The sequence below is a fragment of the Rattus rattus genome, chromosome 9, assembly GCF_011064425.1.
Source record: "Rattus rattus isolate New Zealand chromosome 9, Rrattus_CSIRO_v1, whole genome shotgun sequence".
Taxonomy (NCBI): Eukaryota; Metazoa; Chordata; class Mammalia; order Rodentia; family Muridae; genus Rattus; species Rattus rattus.
This window is the reverse complement of record NC_046162.1, coordinates 38,567,212-38,583,928: the sequence shown is the minus strand read 5'-3', so window position 1 is coordinate 38,583,928 and position 16,717 is coordinate 38,567,212. Positions and strand designations below refer to the sequence as shown.

The window sequence follows — 16,717 nt, the reverse complement described above, 5'->3', positions numbered from 1 at the left end:
TCTTAGAAATAAAAGTACACAAGATCAGTAAAACCAAGTTATAGGCACTAACTTTAAAAGTTTTACTATGAAATGGAAATTGAAAGCTAATAAACTTTTTACTAAGTGAAACATCCAGGACAACTAGACCTGCATAGCAAGACTCTGTCTCATACAAAATAAAACAAAACAACAGCAGCAACAACAACAGCAGCAAACAACAACAAAAGAGTTGCTACCTAGGAACACCAGCAGACTTGACAGAGACAGGAAAAAGGGAAGAGGGACTGACAGGTCAACCTAGAACTATAGAAAGCACAGCTCATTTTTATTGAATCAACCTATTTCCTGCTAAATGGTAGATGCTATGTAATGCCCAGATGTCATCATATAGCATTGCATATTCTGGGCTCTGTATTTGGGAGAGATAATTGATGCTTTTCTTACAAAACGTAAGTGAGAAGTTTCAGATAATTGACAAAACATGAAGAATTCTTAGACAATAGCTCCCTCTGTGATGTGCAACACTTTCAACATTACTGCGTAGATAGAAATCTCATGGCGAGCACTTTCCTTAAAGCCGCTTTCATGTCGCTGTTCCTCAGGCTATAGATGAAAGGGTTCAGCATTGGGGTCAACACTGCATACATCACTGCAGCTGCCATGTCCTTCCCAGCTAAGTGAGAGGATGATGGGTTGAAATACACAGCGATGACGGTGCCATAGAAGAGGCAGACCACAGCCAGGTGGGAGCCACAGGTGGAGAAGGCTTTCCATCCTCCCCTGGGGGATGAGACTCTGAGGACAGCACAGGTGATGTGGATGTAGGAGATGAGGATGCAGACAAATGGGGTGACCATGACCACAGCTCCCTCTGTAAGAATCATCAGCTCATTGAGATGTGTGTCTGAGCAGGAGAGTTTCAGGAGGGGAGTTTCATCACAGAAGAAGTGGGGGATGATGTTGTCTGCACAGAAGGAGAGTCGAGCCATGAGCAGTATGTGCAACAGACAATTCATGTTGGCTACAACCCATGACCCCACAACAAGCAGGACACAGAGCTGACGGGTCATCTTTGTTGTGTAGTGTAAAGGGTGGCATATGGCCACAAATCGGTCATAGGACATCACAGCCAGCAGGAAATTGTCCATGTTACCGAACACACCGAGAAAATACAGCTGGGTGAGACACCCAGAGAAGGAAATGGCCTGACTCCCAAGTATGTGGTTGGCCAGTGCTTTAGGGACAGTGGTGGAGGAGAAGCAGACATCCACAAAGGACAGGTTGCTGAGGAAGAAGTACATGGGGGTGTGAAGGTGGGAGTCCGTGCTGATGGCCAGAATGATGAGCAGGTTTCCCAGGACAGTGGCCAGGTACATGATGAGGAAGAGCAGGAAGAGGAGCTGCTGCTGCTGGGGCTGCCTGGAGAGTCCCAGGAGGAGGAATTCAGAGACACTGGACTGGTTGGTGCTGCTCATGAGTCTGAGCCCAGCTACAGAACAAAGAAGAGGTCGGAAGGCCATCTTCAGGTTTGGATGCTACAACCAGGTTCACACTAATCCTGCATTAGGGCTTCTGTATCCACTCCTTTGCTCCACACACGCAATTTACAAATCCCAGTTTCAGTTTGTTCCCCAGATTGACCACTTTAGTTTTATTGGATATAACATACAAGCTTTCAAGCGCATCGCTCTTACCTGTATCTGATAACATTTTCTGTATTTTTTTCCACTCCTTAGAAGCTCAAAGGAAAGGAGAAGCAGCCAGCTAGTTTAGTGATCTCAAGCTCCAACTGGTGGAACTGTGACTCCTGCCGCTGCCCCCTCTCTGAGAGAGAGTGAGCAGCACTTGGTGCAGAAGAAACATTGGCCTTTCTAATACCTTGAAAATGCCTAACATGCCAGTTCTATTACTTTTACATTGGAGGTGTTGGGTAATAGTGTTCATTATTCTAAGGCTTGGAAAATCTTGGGAATATGGTTAGGTTCTCAGAAGGTGAAGAGTGGATGATCACAGTCTCAGACCTCTGTGTCAGGAGGAGGTCTGGGAGAATAAGATATTTTCTGCAGCATGAAGTCCCACTAGGGATAGAGTCCCTGAGTATCTCATTAAAGACCAGAAGAAAGTAGTTGCGCAAGCCTGGTCTTGGTCCCTCTTGACCAACAAGGGCGCAACATATCATCTAAGCTCACAGTCAGAACTTGTGAGTGAAGCAATCTGTGTAGAGTGAAGTCCCAGAGAGGATTCCCTGAGCCTGATCTCAGCCTTTAGTATTAAAGAATAGGTTCCATTCTTCATCCCCTCAGCACAGAAAATGAGGTCATGGCACTGTCTGAGGGAAAGTTCTCTCTTCCTCACATTGGATTACTTACCACATAGGGCTTATGGCTCATCTGCCTATAGGCAGCCCTAGGAGTAATTGGCATTACAAGGTCTGGTTCAATCCTATGAAATATACAGAGTAAAGTTCAGTGAAAAGTTCAGTGAAAGAAAAAGTTAGATTGGGGAGTGTGTAGTCCTCCATGCCTGAAGGATACCAGTCCTCAGACAACCCACATCCTTGGGAATTATTTCTTGCCAGCCCATAGTGATGTGTGTGCTTCTGAAACTGTATAGACCCTTGAGTGCAGCTCCAACAGCTTCCTTTGTACTCCCCATCCCTTTCCTAGATACAATTCATGACAGGACTTCTAAACCTGGCATGGGTACATCCTCAATGTAATTGTCCTGTCCTTGTGCCTCCAGAAGCTTACAACCTACTTCCACTTGATTTACAGATGAATAAGCAAAATTCTGAGAGATGACAACAAAAACTGCAAACACACAAGAGTTGTGGAAGGAAGTTGGGGAAAGTCCTACTTGCTGTTGAGTTCAAGATTTGGGGCAATTCTAATGACAAGATAGATGAGGCCTTCCTTCCCAGTCAGTGTCAAACAGTAGAAGCCAATTCTTTCTCAGCTCAGCCTGGGAAGTAGTTGATAAGAGTGGTAGCATGTGCTGGCTTACACCTCTCATCCAGACACACTGAAGTCTGAGGGAACAAGATTGCTGTCATGTTCCAGGCTAGCCTTATCTACCATACCAGACCCAGTCTCATAAAAGCAAAAACAGCACAAAGGAAAGAGATATTAGAAGCTGGAGAGATGGCTTAATGGTTTAGAGGACTGGTTGCTCTTGCACAGGGACCAGGTTCCATTTCCACCCACAGGACCAAAGAAATAAAAAATAAAATAGGAAAACAAAGTTAAGGGCATAGATGAAATTATATGAGGCTTTATTTAATCTTGCATGTATGTGCTTGAATGTCTGCGTTGTCTTCTCTTAACGTATGTTTGAAATTATCTACAATAAAGTTCTTGGTTTAAAATCAGTACTTGGGCTGGCCACAGAGGTCCATGCCTATATTCACAACACTTGGAAAACAGAAGAAAGTGGGTCCCTGTGAATTTGAAGGCAGTCTGGCAACACAATGACCCTGTCTTAAGAAACAAAGAAAAAAGCATTACAAGATTAAAAATAAAAAAAAGCATTCTTTACTCTTTTCTAGACCAATTATTCTTAGGTTTGGTCTTATCATCATGTCTTGGATTTCTTGAATGTTTTGAGTTAGGACCTTTTAGCTTTAGTATTTATGTGACTGTTGTGTTGATGTCTTCTACAGTATATTCTACAACCAAGATTCTCTTCTATCTCTTGTAGTTCCTTGGTGACGCTTGCATCTGTGACTCCTGCTCTCTTTCCTAGGTTTCCATCTCAAGGGAAACCTTAGCGGTTTCCCTTAGTGTTTTCTTTAATGTTTCTATTTCCATTTTTCGACCCTAGATGGATTTGTTCAATTCCTTCACCTGTTTGCTTGTGTTCTCCTATACTTCTTTAAGGGATTTATGTATTTCCTTTTTAAGAGCTTCTATTTCTTTACTTGTGTTTCTTTAAAATAATTATTTATGTCCACCTTAAAGTACTCTATCATCTTCATCAAATGAGAATTTAAATCTAAATCTTGCCTTATAGGTGTGTTGGGGTGTCCAGAGCTTGCTGTTGTGGGAGAACTGTGTTCTGATGTTGTCAAGTCACATTGGTTTCTGTGGCTTTTGTTTTTGATCTTGAGTCTTGCCATCTGGTTATCTCTGGTATTGAGTGGCCTCACTGTGTCAGACCGGATCCTGTCCTTCTTGTGGTCCTGTGGTCTTGGATATGTCAGAAGTCCTGGGAAGTCAAGCTGCCACTGGAGTGTGGGCTGTATGGGATTGGATCCAGCGCAGAGGCTCTGCTCCTGGCACTGGTGCAAACCAGATGGCACTCGGGTCTCTTTCTCTCTTCATCTTTTATTTCCAGCACATTTATTATGACTCCTTACTCTGTAGTTATAACTCTAGTTGTAATCAATTGAGCTTCCGGTATTCATAAGTCACTTCTTAAAATGAGTTTTCAGCAATTATTTTTTCTTAGTTTTCATTTTCATTTCTCTCCTCTAAGAGTCCTTACAGTATGCATTTGCTGTACTAATGTTGTCTACACTTGACCCTGCACTCATTTTTTTCCTCATTCTTTTTCCTTTTCTTCAATGTCCACAATCTGTTTATGACTATTTACAAATTGGGCAATTATGTATTTATCTGTTTCAAATTTGTAGAGTTCATTTAGTGAACAGTTTATATCCATTGTTTACTTTCCAACTCAGAATATTCATTAACCTTTCCCCATAATTTTTGTCTATTCATTCCCTATTTCATTTGACATTGTCTTTATACTTTTGTTTACTTCTTCAATCATGCACTCCTCTCCATTTCCCAAATTTTTTATGATGGCTACTTGGAGATATTTTTTGTAAAGATGGCTTCTGCTCTTTCCAGAGGCTATATCTGTTGCTTGTTATTCTGCTGTAAGGTCCTACTTCCCTGTTTCTTTGCAATCTTTCAATTTCTTCTCAAAAACTGGTTATTTTATAAATATATCACTGCAGGTAGAGGTTCTGGTTCCCCCTGTTATGTTTGTTCTTGCTATTGCTTGTTTGCTCATTGTTGGTTGGGTTATTTTATGTGGTCTATTCCCTCTAACACTCTGAATCCTCTGATAAGGTACCTCATGAAAAACAGCTTTCAGTCAGCCTCGCATGGCTCTGAAGTTAGTAAAACTCTCTTCTACTTTGTTAACCATGTGCTCTGATAAACTCTACTAGTTTACACCAGACTGACTCACTCTATCCATAGAAATAAAGTCCACTAAAGCATCTGATCTAGAGGGATGGCTAAGAGGCAAGAGCGGTGACTGCTTTTTCAGAGGACCAGGGTTTGGTTCCCATCACTTACATCGCAACTCACAACCATCAGTAACACCATTTTCAGAGGATGTGACATCCTCCTCTGGTCTCCATGGGCACCGGACATGCATGTGACATATATGTCTATGTATGCATATGTGTAATGTATATATGCAAGTCAAACACTCACAAAGGGGTCTCTGTGACCTGTTCATGAGCCCAAGGCCAGAAAAACAACAATCCAAGGAGGATTTCAAAAAGGCAGTTCAATTGGGTTCAATACAACTCAGTAGTCAATGTTGATGCAACCTCTGAGAGTCTGATATCAAAAAGGTTATTTTCTGCATATTTCAGAAAGGAAATTTGAAAAGAAGATTCCTGGAGCTAATGGTTCTCTCCTTTTGAAGAGACAACACTTTATGTTTAGCTTTTATGGCTCCCTGAGGCTTATGTGTGAGCACAAGCACCTCCTACACACTCCTACAGGTAAAAGTTTTTAAAAATTAAAAATCCAACAAGATTGTATAGCATTTTTACAAAGAATAGTTTCTGAGGTCACTGTTGGTATGTGTTCTGACCCTGAGGAAACCTCTCCCAAGTAGTGTATGTGTGTGTGTGTGTGTGTGTGTGTGTGTGTGTGTGTGTGTGCGTGCGTGCACACGTGTGTAGCCCAGGCTAACCTTGGCCTCTATATCGTCCTTCGTCAGTCTCCCTGATGAGACTTACACAAGTACAGACATGCATTTGACCTCTTCACTCAGCCCCTTAAAATTATTCTGGAGCAGGTCATTAGACTATCTTTTCCCTGTTCTTTAAATTTTAGTATTCAATGAATAAAACTGTATAGATATGTGAGTGAACATGCATCTGTGTGTGTGTGTGTGTGCAATGTCCATGCATTTATGTATGTGTGCTCCTGTGTGTGTATACACAGGTAGGGTTCATGTGTACACACACACACACACACACACACACACACACACACACACACACACACACAGAGGTAGAAGTCAAAAATTTGTGCCAGGTATTTTCTTTGATCTCTTTTTTTCCAAGATTTCATACAATTTTTAATCACTTAGAGAATATCTTCAGATAAAACTGGCAGAGAAATTCAAGCATCTTTGTGTAAAGGCATCTTCATGTTAACAAAGGAAAGATGCTACAATTGAGTATAATTTTTCCCACCACACAAATTAATTTTTTTCTTAAAAACTATATAGATGCTGCTTCAGTCGTTCAGAGGAACCAAAGGGCAAACACACAGTGTTCCCTACATGGAGAATGGGTGCCAAAGCTCATGGTAATATTTTTCTTTTCTCTGGCTTTGGAAGTTTTCATTTTGTCTGTATTTAAAATCTTTCAACATCTCTCAATTCTATTTTTTTTAACTGATATCTCTTGAAATATACCGTCTCAGGACATTCAGAACTTTTTACAGTAAGGAAATACTACTTTCTGCCAATGCCTTCACCCTCAAACTACATTGCTCTTTTTCACATACTTGTGCTTCCTTCCTTAGAAGTTCTGACTGTCCTCTGTTCTCAGGTAGCAACTTCACACTTCTTCGGATTTTCATTATCTCAGTTCTGGTTTGCTTTGTTGGGGTATAACTGACAAAATTTGTTTACATCCCCCTTGTAAGAGGAGATGCTTTAGAATGTATAATAAGTTACCACAATCACGATCAATAAGATATACATTTCCGCACAATTTATCTTTCTGTGAAAATTATACATAAAGTATACTCTCCCAACAGCATTCAAGCATTCGGTATGTTATTATTAGCTGTGGACATCATGTTATACAGTATGTTTACATCTTGTATAAGTTTGTATCACTTGGCCAACATTTGTTTTTCATTTCATTCTCTCTGAACTTTTCTTAGACTGAATTTTTTCCATTTCTTTTGTTGTTGTTGTTGTGTTGTTGTTTTTGTTGTTGTTGTTTAATTGGGTATGTCTTACTTACATTTCAAATGTTATTCCCTTTCCCAGTTCCCTGTCCATAAGGCCCCTAACCCTTCCACCTCCCCTTCTATAAGGGTGTTCCAGTCCTCATTCACTCACCGTACCACCTCCCCCCAACATTCCCCTACACTAGGGGTGCAAACTTGGCAGAACCAAGGGTTTCTTCTTCCATTGGTACCCAGCAAGGCCATCCTCTGTTACATATGCAGTTGGAGCCATGGGTCAGTCCATGTATAGTCTTTGAGTAGTGGTTTAGTCCCTGGAAGCTCTGGTTAGTTGGCATTGTTGTTCTTATGGGGTTGCAAGCCCCTTCAGATCTTTCAATCCCTTCTCCAATTCCTCCAATGGGGGTCCCGTTCTCAGTTCAGTGGTTTGCTGCTGGCATTCGCCTCTGTATTTGACATGTTCTGGCTGTGTCCCTCAGGAGAGATCCATATCTGGTTCCTGTCAGCATACACTTATTAGATTCATCCATCTTCTCTAGTTTTGGTGGATGTATATATCTGGGTCACATGTGGGGCAGGCTCTGAATGGCCATTCCTTCAGTATCTGCTCTAAACTTGGCCTCTCTATCCCCTCCTATGGATATTTTTATTCCACTTTATAAGAAGAAGTGAAGCATTCACATTTTGGTCATCCTTCTTCTTGAGTTTCATGTGGTCTGTGGATTGTATCTTGAGTAATTCAAGCTTTTGGACTAATATCCACATATCAGTGAATGCATATCATGTGTGTTTTTCTGTGATTGGGTTACTCACTCAGGATGCCATTTTGTAGTTCGTTCCATTTGCCTATGAATTTCATGAAGTCATTGTTTTTGATAGCTGAGTAGTACTTCATTGTATAGATGTACCACATTTTCTGTATCTGTTCCTCGGTTGATGGCCATCTGGGTTCTTTCCAGCTTCTGGCTATTGTAAATAAGGCTGCTATGAACATAGTAGAGCATGTGTCTTTGTTGGATGTTGAAGCATCTTTTGGGTATATGCCCAGGAGAGGTATAGCTGGGTCCTGAGGAAGTGGAATGTCCAAATTTCTAAGGAACCTCCAGACTGATTTCAAGAGCGGTTGTACCAGTCTGTAATCCCACCAACAATGGAGGAGTGTTCCTCTTTCTCCACATCCTTGCCAGCATCTGTTGTCACCTGAGTTTTTGATCTCACCCATTCTGACTGGGGAGAGGGGGAATCTCAGGGTTGTTTTGATTTGCATTTCCCTGATGACTAAGAATGTTGAACATTTCTTTAGGTGCTTCTCAGCCATTCGATATTCGTCAGTTGTGAATTCTTTGTTTAGCTCTGTACCCCATTTTTATAATAGGGTGATTTGGCCCTCTGGATTCTAACTTCTTGAGTTCTTTGTATATTTTGGATATTAGTCCTCTATCAGATATAGGATTGGTAAAGATCTTTGGTTGGCATTTTGGTTGGCAATCTGTTGGTTGCCATTTTGTCCTAATGGCAGTGTCCTTTGCCTTACAGTAGCTGTGCAGTTTTATGAGGTTCCAATTGTCCATTCTGGATCTCAGAGCATAAGCTATTGCTGTTCTCTTCAGGAAATTTTCCCCAGTGACCATGTGATCGAGACTCTTCCCCATTTTTTTCTTCTATTAGTTTGAGTGTATCTGGTTTGATGTGGAGGTCCTTGATCCACTTGGACTTAAGCTTTGTACAGGGTGATAAGAATGGATCAATTTGCATTCTTCTACATGCTGACCTCCAGTTGAACCAGCACCATTTGTTGAAAATGCTATCTTTCTTCCATTGGATGGTTTTAGATCCTTTGTCAAAGATTAAGTGGCTATAGGTGTGTGGGCTCATTTCTGGGTCTTTGATTCTGTTTCACTGATCTACCTGCCTGTCTCTGTACCAATACCATGCAGATTTATCACTACTGCTCTGAAGTTAGGGATGGTGATTCCCCCAGAAGTTCTTTTATTGTTGAGTATAGTTCCTGCTGTCCTGGGTTTTTTGTTATTCCAAATGAATTTGCAAATTGCTCTTTCTACCTCTATGAAGAACTAAGTTGTAATTTTGATGGGGATTGCATTGAATCTGTAGATTGCTTTTGGTAAAATGGCCACGTTTACTATATTAATCCTGCCAATCCATGAACATGGAAGATCTTTCCATCTTCTGAGGTCTTCCTCAATTTCTTTCATCAGAGATTTGAAGTTCTTGTCCACTATGTACATAGCAGCCTTATTTATAATAGCCAGAAGCTGGAAAGAACCCAGATGCCCTTCAACAGAGGAACGGATTTAAAAAATGTGGTACATCTACACAATGGAGTACTACTCAGCTATCAAAAAAATGACTTCATGAAATTCATAAGCAAATGGAATGAACTAGAAAATATCATCCTGAGTGAGGTTACTCAATCATAGAAAAACACACTTGGTATGTACTCACTGATAAGTGGATATTAGCCAAAAAGCTCAAATTACCCAAGATGCAAACTATAGATCACAGGAAGCTCAAGAAGAAGGATGACCAAAATGCAGATGCTCCCACTCCTTGTTAGAAGGGGGAAATATTCATAGGAGGGGATATGGAAGCAACGTTTAGAGCAGTGACTCCAGGAATGGCCATTCAGAGCCTGACACACATGTGGCCCATATATATACAGCCACCAAAACTAGATAAGATTGATGAAGCTAAAAAATGCATGCAGAAAGGGACTGGATATAGATCTCTCCTGAGAGACACATCCAGAGCATGTCCAACATAGAGATTAATGCTAGCAGCAAACCACCGAACTAAGAATAGTTTGGGGGAATTAGAGGAAGTATTGAAAGAGTTGAAGGAGCTTGCAACCCCATAAATACAACAATGCTAACCAACCAGAGCTTCCAGGGGCTAAACCACTACTGAAAGACTATGCATGGACTGACCCAGGGCTTCAACTGCACATGTTGCAGAGAATAGCCTTGTTGGGGCACCAGTGGAAGCGAAAGCCCTTAATCTTATGAACATTGGACCCCCAGTGCAGGAGAATATGGAGGAAGGCAATAAGGGGGATGTATAAGGGGAATACCCATGTGAGGGAGGGAGGGAAGGGAATGGGGACTTATGGACAGGAAACTGGGAAGGGGAATAACCTTTGAAATGTAAGTAAAGACATATATAATAAAAATTTAAAAAGTTTCTCACAAATGGAATCCATGAACACATTAAAATGATCATCCATCACGATCAAGTAGACTTTTTCTCAGGGATGCAGGGATGGTTCAATATATTGAAATCCATCAACATAATCCACTATATAAACAAACTCAAAGAAAAAACCACATGATCATTTCATTACATGCTGAGAAAGCATTTGACAAAATTCAACACCCCATCATGATAAAAGGGCTGGAAGGGACAGAAATTCAAGGCCCATACCTAAACATAGTAAAAGCCATATACAACAAACCAGTAGCTAACATTAAACTAAATGGAGAGAAACTTGAAGCAATCCCACTAAAATCAGGGACTAGACAAGGCTTCCCACTCTCTCCCTACTTATTCAATACAGTTCTTGAAGTCCTAGTCAGAGCAATCTGAGAACAAAAGGAGGTCACACAGGGATACAGTTTGGAAAGGAAGAAGTCAAAATATCACTATTTGCAGATGATATGATAGTATACTTAAATGACCCCAAAAGTTCCACCAGAGAACTACTAAACCTGATAAACACCTTCAGCAAAGTGGCTTGGTATAAAGTTTACTCAAATAAATCAGTAGCCTTCCTCTACACAAAAGATACACAGGCTGAGAAAAAATTAGGGAAATGACAGCCTTCATAATAGTCCCAAATAATATAAAATACCTCAGTGTGACTTTAACCAAGCAAGTGAAAGATCTGTATGATTAGAACTTCAAGTCTCTGAAAAAAGAAATTGAGAAGATCTCAGAAGATGGAGAAGGAGAAGACAAATTGAGAAGACCTCCCATGCTCATGGATTGGTAGGATTAATATAGCAAAAATGGCCATTTTACCAAAAGCAATCTACAGATTCAATGCAATCCCCATCAAAATTACAACTTAGTTCTTCATAGAGGTAGAAAGAGCAATTTGCAAATTCATTTGGAATAACAAAAAACCCAGGACAGCAGGAACTATACTCAACATAAAAGAACTTCAAATCACCATCCCTAACTTCAGAGCAGTAGTGATAAATCTGCATGGTATTGGTACAGAGACAGGCAGGTAGATCAGTGAAACAGAATCAAAGACCCAGAAATGAGTCCACACACCTATAGCCACTTAATCTTTGACAAAGGATCTAAAACCATCCAATGGAAGAAAGATAGCATTTTCAACAAATGGTGCTGGTTCAACTGGAGGTCAGCATGTAGAAGAATGCAAATTGATCCATTCTTATCACCCTGTACAAAGCTTAAGTCCAAGTGGATCAAGGACCTCCACATCAAACCAGATACACTCAAACTAATAGAAGAAAAAAATGGGGAAGAGTCTCGATCACATGGTCACTGGGGAAAATTTCCTGAAGAGAACAGCAATAGCTTATGCTCTGAGATCCAGAATGGACAATTGGAACCTCATAAAACTGCACAGCTACTGTAAGGCAAAGGACACTGCCATTAGGACAAAATGGCAACCAACAGATTGCCAACCAAAATGCCAACCAAAGATCTTTACCAATCCTATATCTGATAGAGGACTAATATTCAAAATATACAAAGAACTCAAGAAGTTAGAATCCAGAGAGCCAAATCACCCTATTAAAAAATGGGGTACAGAGCTAAACAAAACATTCTTAGCTGAGGATTATCAAATGGCCAAAAAGCACCTAAAGAAATGTTCAACATCCTTAGTCATCAGGGAAATGCAAATCAAAACAACCCTGAGATTCCACCTCACACCAGTCAGAATGGCTAAGATAAAGAACTCAGGTGACTCTGAATATACATATTTTATTGGATAGTTATCAGATAGTATACTAGCTAGCTGAGATATAATATAGATTTTAGCCTTTCTTAAGTTGTAATGGATAACTAAATGTTCTGTTTAACTGATATAGTGATGGACTGGGTGTTGAGTAGGTCATATGCTTTACAAATTGTAGAGTGGTAATAATTGTACTCAATTTATATATAAGTGAAAAGGCTTTTTAACTGGACTGGAAAGGGGGAAATGTTGTGGTTTGCCATGGAGTTATCTGTATTTTGATGCTAATTCCACTTCCCCAAGGACAGCTGCCTAGTCAAGTACTCAGGAATCAGGTGTCTTCACCAGAAACTTCTCCCCATTGAATTTGTAAAATACAGGTGAGGGGCAGGTACAGGATAGAAGGAGGCCTGTCATTGGAGGAGAAGGAAAGATGGGCAGGAGAGAAGTCTGAAGGAAGAGAAGGAGACTGGAATGGGAGAAGAGGAGGGTGAGAAGAAGACACCGTGGCAGGACGATGGAGGCTGACGTAAAGATTCCGCTCTGTATTTACAGGTTGTTATTAATGTTCTCAAGGGATGGATGGTACCGGGTTTGTATGTTTAAGTGGGCAATTATATCTTATCAATTGGGTCAAAAAAACAAAAGCTCAGGTGACAACAGATGCTGGCAAGGATGTGGAGAAAGAGGAATACACCTCCATTCTTGGTGGGATTGCAAACTGGTACAACCACTCTGGAAATCAGTCTGGAGGTTCTTCAGAAAATTGGACATTGTACTACCTGAGGACCCAGCTATACCTCTCTTGGGCCTTTACCCAAAAGATGCTCCAACATACAACAAGCCACATGCTCCATTTGAGAGAATTTTATTGAGTATTTTTGCATTGATATTCATAAGGGAAATTGGTCTGAAGTTCTCTACCTTGTTCGCTCTTTTTGTAGGTTAGGTATAAGAGTAATTGTGGCTTCATAGAAGGAATTTGGTAGTGCTCTGTCTGTTTCAATTTTGTGGAATACTTTGGACAGTATTGGTATGAGGTCTTCTGTGAAAGTCTGATAGAATTCTGCCCTAAACCCATCTGGTCCTGGGCTCTTTGGGGTTGAGAGATTTTTAATAACTGCTTCTATTTCTTTAGGAGTTATGGAGTTGTTTAGATGGTTTACGTGTTCCAGATTTAGCTTTAGTTCCTAGTATTTGTCTAGAAAATTGTCCATTTCCTCCAGATTTTCCAGTTTTGTTGAATATAGCCTTTTGTAGTAGGATCTGATGATTTTTGTGAATTTCCTGAGATTCTGTTGTTATGTCTCCCTTTTCATTTCTGATTTTGTTAATTTGGACACACTCTCTGTGCCCTCTGCTTAGTCTGGCTAAGGGTTTAATCTATCTTGTTGATTTTCTCAAAGAACCAGCTCTTGGTTTTCTTGATTCTATATATAGTACTTTTTGTTTCTACTTGGTTGATTTCAGCCCCGAGTTTGATATTTCCTGCCTTCTACTCCTCTTTGCTTCTTTTTGTTCTGGTGCTTTTAGGTGTGCTGTCCTGTTGCTGATGTATGCTCTCTCCTGTTTCTTTTTGCAGGCATTCAGAGCTATGAGTTTTCCTCTTAGCACAGCTTTCATTGTGTCCCATAAGTTTGGGAATGTTGTACCTTCATTTTCATTAAATTCTAAGAAGTTATTTATTTTGCTATTTCTTTCTTGACCAAGTTATCATTGAGTAGAGCATTGTTCAACTTTCATGTATATGTGGGCATTCTTTTGCTAATTTGGTTATTGAAGACCAGTCTTAGTCCGTGGTGATCTGATACGATGCATGGGATTTCTTCTATCTTCCTGTATCTGTTGAGGTTTTTTTGTGACCAATTATGTGGTCAATTTTGGAGAAGGTAACATGAGGTGCTGAGAAGTTATATCCTTTTATTTTAGGATAGAATGTTCTATACATATCTGTTAAGTCCATTTGGTTCATAACTTCTGTTAGTTTCTCTATGTCTCTGTTTGATTTCTGTTTCCATGATCTGTCCATTGATGAGACTAGGTGTTGAAATCTCCTACTATTGTGTGAGGTGCAATGTGTGGTTTTAGCTTTAGTAAGTGTCGCGCCCACCTCGGCCGGCAAGGAAGATGCAACACGGTCGGATTCTTCTCAACAGCCTTTACTGCAGGACCACTTCATTGTTAACACAGGGACGATGAGCGGCAAAGTTGCTCGCCTTATATACACAACAGTATGCTAATAATCTTTCAGGGATTGGCGGGGCATGAGTCATCCCACTATCACCCCACTGTCATCCCAGCTACTTGTCCTCCAGAGATTGGCGAGGCATGAACCACCCCATTTGCATAGTACCGCCCCAGCCAGGCTGACACCAGGTGCAAAAGCCGCACATGCGCAGCACTATTGTTCACCACAGGAGGGCACCAGATCACCTCATTATCATAAGGCCGCCCTAGCAAGGGGACAAGCCTGCCCATGCACGGTAAGTTGTCTACATTCAGACAGGGCTGGATGTCGGCGCCATCTTTGTTTTGCCGCGCCGCTCCCTACAAGTAAGGTTTCTTTTAGGAATGTAGGTGCCTTTTATTTGGAGCACAGATATTTAGGATTGAGAGTGCATCTTGGTGGATTTTACCTTTGATGAATATGAAGTGTCATTCCTTATCTTTTTTGATGACTTTAGGTTGAAGGTCGATTTTATTTGATATTAGAATGGCTACTCCAGCTTGCTTCTTTGGACCATTTGCTTGGAAAGTTGTTTTCCAGCCTTTTACTCTGAGGTAGTGTCTGTCTTTGTCTCTGAGGTGTGTTTCCTGTAAGCAGCAAAATGCTGGGTCCTCTTTATGTATGCAGTCTGTTAGTCTATGTCTTTTTATTGGGAAATTGAGTCCATTGATGTTGAGAGATATTAAGGAATACTGATTGTTGCTTCCTGTTTTTTTCGTATTTAGAGGTGGGATTATGTTTGCATGTCTCTCTTCTTTTGGTTTTGCTGCAAAGAGATTCTTTCTTGCTTTTTCTAGGGTGTAGTTTCCCTCCTTGTATTGGGCTTTTCCATCTATTATCCTTTGTAGGGCTGGATTTGTAGAAAGATACTGGGAAATTTAGTTTTGTCATGAAATATCTTGGTTTCTCCCTCTATGTTAATTGAAAATTAATTCAACTAATTAATACAGTTTTGCTGGATATAGTAGCCTGGGCTGGCATTTGTGTTCTCTTAAGGTCTGTATGACATCTGTCCAGCATCATCAGGCTTTTATAGTCTCTGGTGAGAAGTCTGGTGTAATTCTGAGAGGTCTGGCTTTATATGTTACTTGACCTTTTTCCATTACTGCTTTTAATATCCTTTCTTTGTTTTGTGCATTCATTGTTTTGACTTTTATGTGACAGGAGGAATTCCTTTTCTGGTCCAATCTATTTGGAGTTCTGTAGGTTTCTTGTATGTTTATGGGCATCTCTTTCTTTAGGTTAGGGAAGTTTTCTTCTATAATTTTGTTAAAAATATTTACTGGTCCTTTAAGTTGGGAGTCTTCACTCTCTTCTTTATGTATTATCCTTAGGTTTGATCTTCTCACTGTGTCCTGGATTTCCTGTATGTTCTGGGCTAGGAGCTATGTCCATTTAACATTATCTTTGACAGTTGTGTTAATATCTTTTATGGTATCTTCTGCTCCTGAGACTCTCTCTTCTATCTCTTATATTCTGTTGGTGAGGCTTGCATCTATGATTCCTGATATCTCTTCCCTAGATTTTCTATTTCCAGAGTTATCTCCCTTTGTGCTTTCTTTATTGTTTCTATTTCCATTTTTAACTTCTGGATGGTTTTGTTCAGTTCCTTCTCCTGTTTGGTTGTGTTTTCCTGTAATTCTTTAAGGGATTTTTGTGTTTCCTCTGTAAGGGCTTCTACTTGTTTACTTGTGTTGTCCTGTATTTCCTTAAGGGAGTTATTTATGACCTTGTTAAAGTCCTCCATCATGATAAAATGTGATTTTAAATCTAAATCTTACTTTTCTGGTGTGTTTGGATATCCAGAATTTGCTTTGGTGGGAGAACTGGTCTCTGATGATACCAAGTAGTCTTCGTTTCTGTTGCTTGGGTTCCTGTGCTTGCCTCTCACCATTAGGTTGTCTCTGGTGTTAGCTTGTTTTGCTGATTCTGAAGGTGTCTTGGCCCTCCTGTAGGACTGTGTGTCAGCACTCCTGTAACCCTTTTTTCCTATTTTCTTTCAACTGGTTCTGGGAACAGAGTGTTCTGCTCTCAGGCATGTAGGTGCTCCTTGAGGCTGGCTTTCAGGTCCCTGTGCACAGGAGACACAGGTGATACTAGGCATTTTCTTTGTTGGTCAGGAATGTGAGCAAAGAATAGTCTCCTCTGGTTTCTCAGGAGTGTCCACACTTCCGAGTGTCCAACTCTCCACCCTCACCCGAAACGGGATTTGAGTGCAGGAAGCTGTTTGACCGGTTCAGTTCAGTTCTGTGCGCAGACCTGGACTGCAGTTTCCTGCTGCTGACTGTTGCTATATTCCTGTGTCCAGAGGCACTGTGCAGTTTCCTCTTGGGCCATGAATGTGGGCAAAGGTGGGCAGAAGTGGCAATCTGTCCTGCGGTCTCA

General features: G+C 40.7%; 1 protein-coding gene across 1 annotated transcript; it reads right to left on the bottom strand.

The window, feature by feature from the left end:
* Positions 1-515: 515 nt before the first annotated feature.
* Positions 516-1,457, bottom strand: LOC116909280 (olfactory receptor 1361-like). Its single transcript, XM_032912815.1, has one exon. The coding sequence runs from the start codon at positions 1,455-1,457 to the stop codon at positions 516-518; it is 942 nt and encodes a 313-aa protein (XP_032768706.1).
* Between the last annotated feature and the right edge of the window lie 15,260 nt (positions 1,458-16,717).

Bases quoted from the DNA above. Each gene is read 5' to 3' on its own strand.
- LOC116909280 (XM_032912815.1), bottom strand. From the start codon at position 1,457: ATGAGCAGCACCAACCAGTCCAGTGTCTCTGAATTCCTCCTCCTGGGA.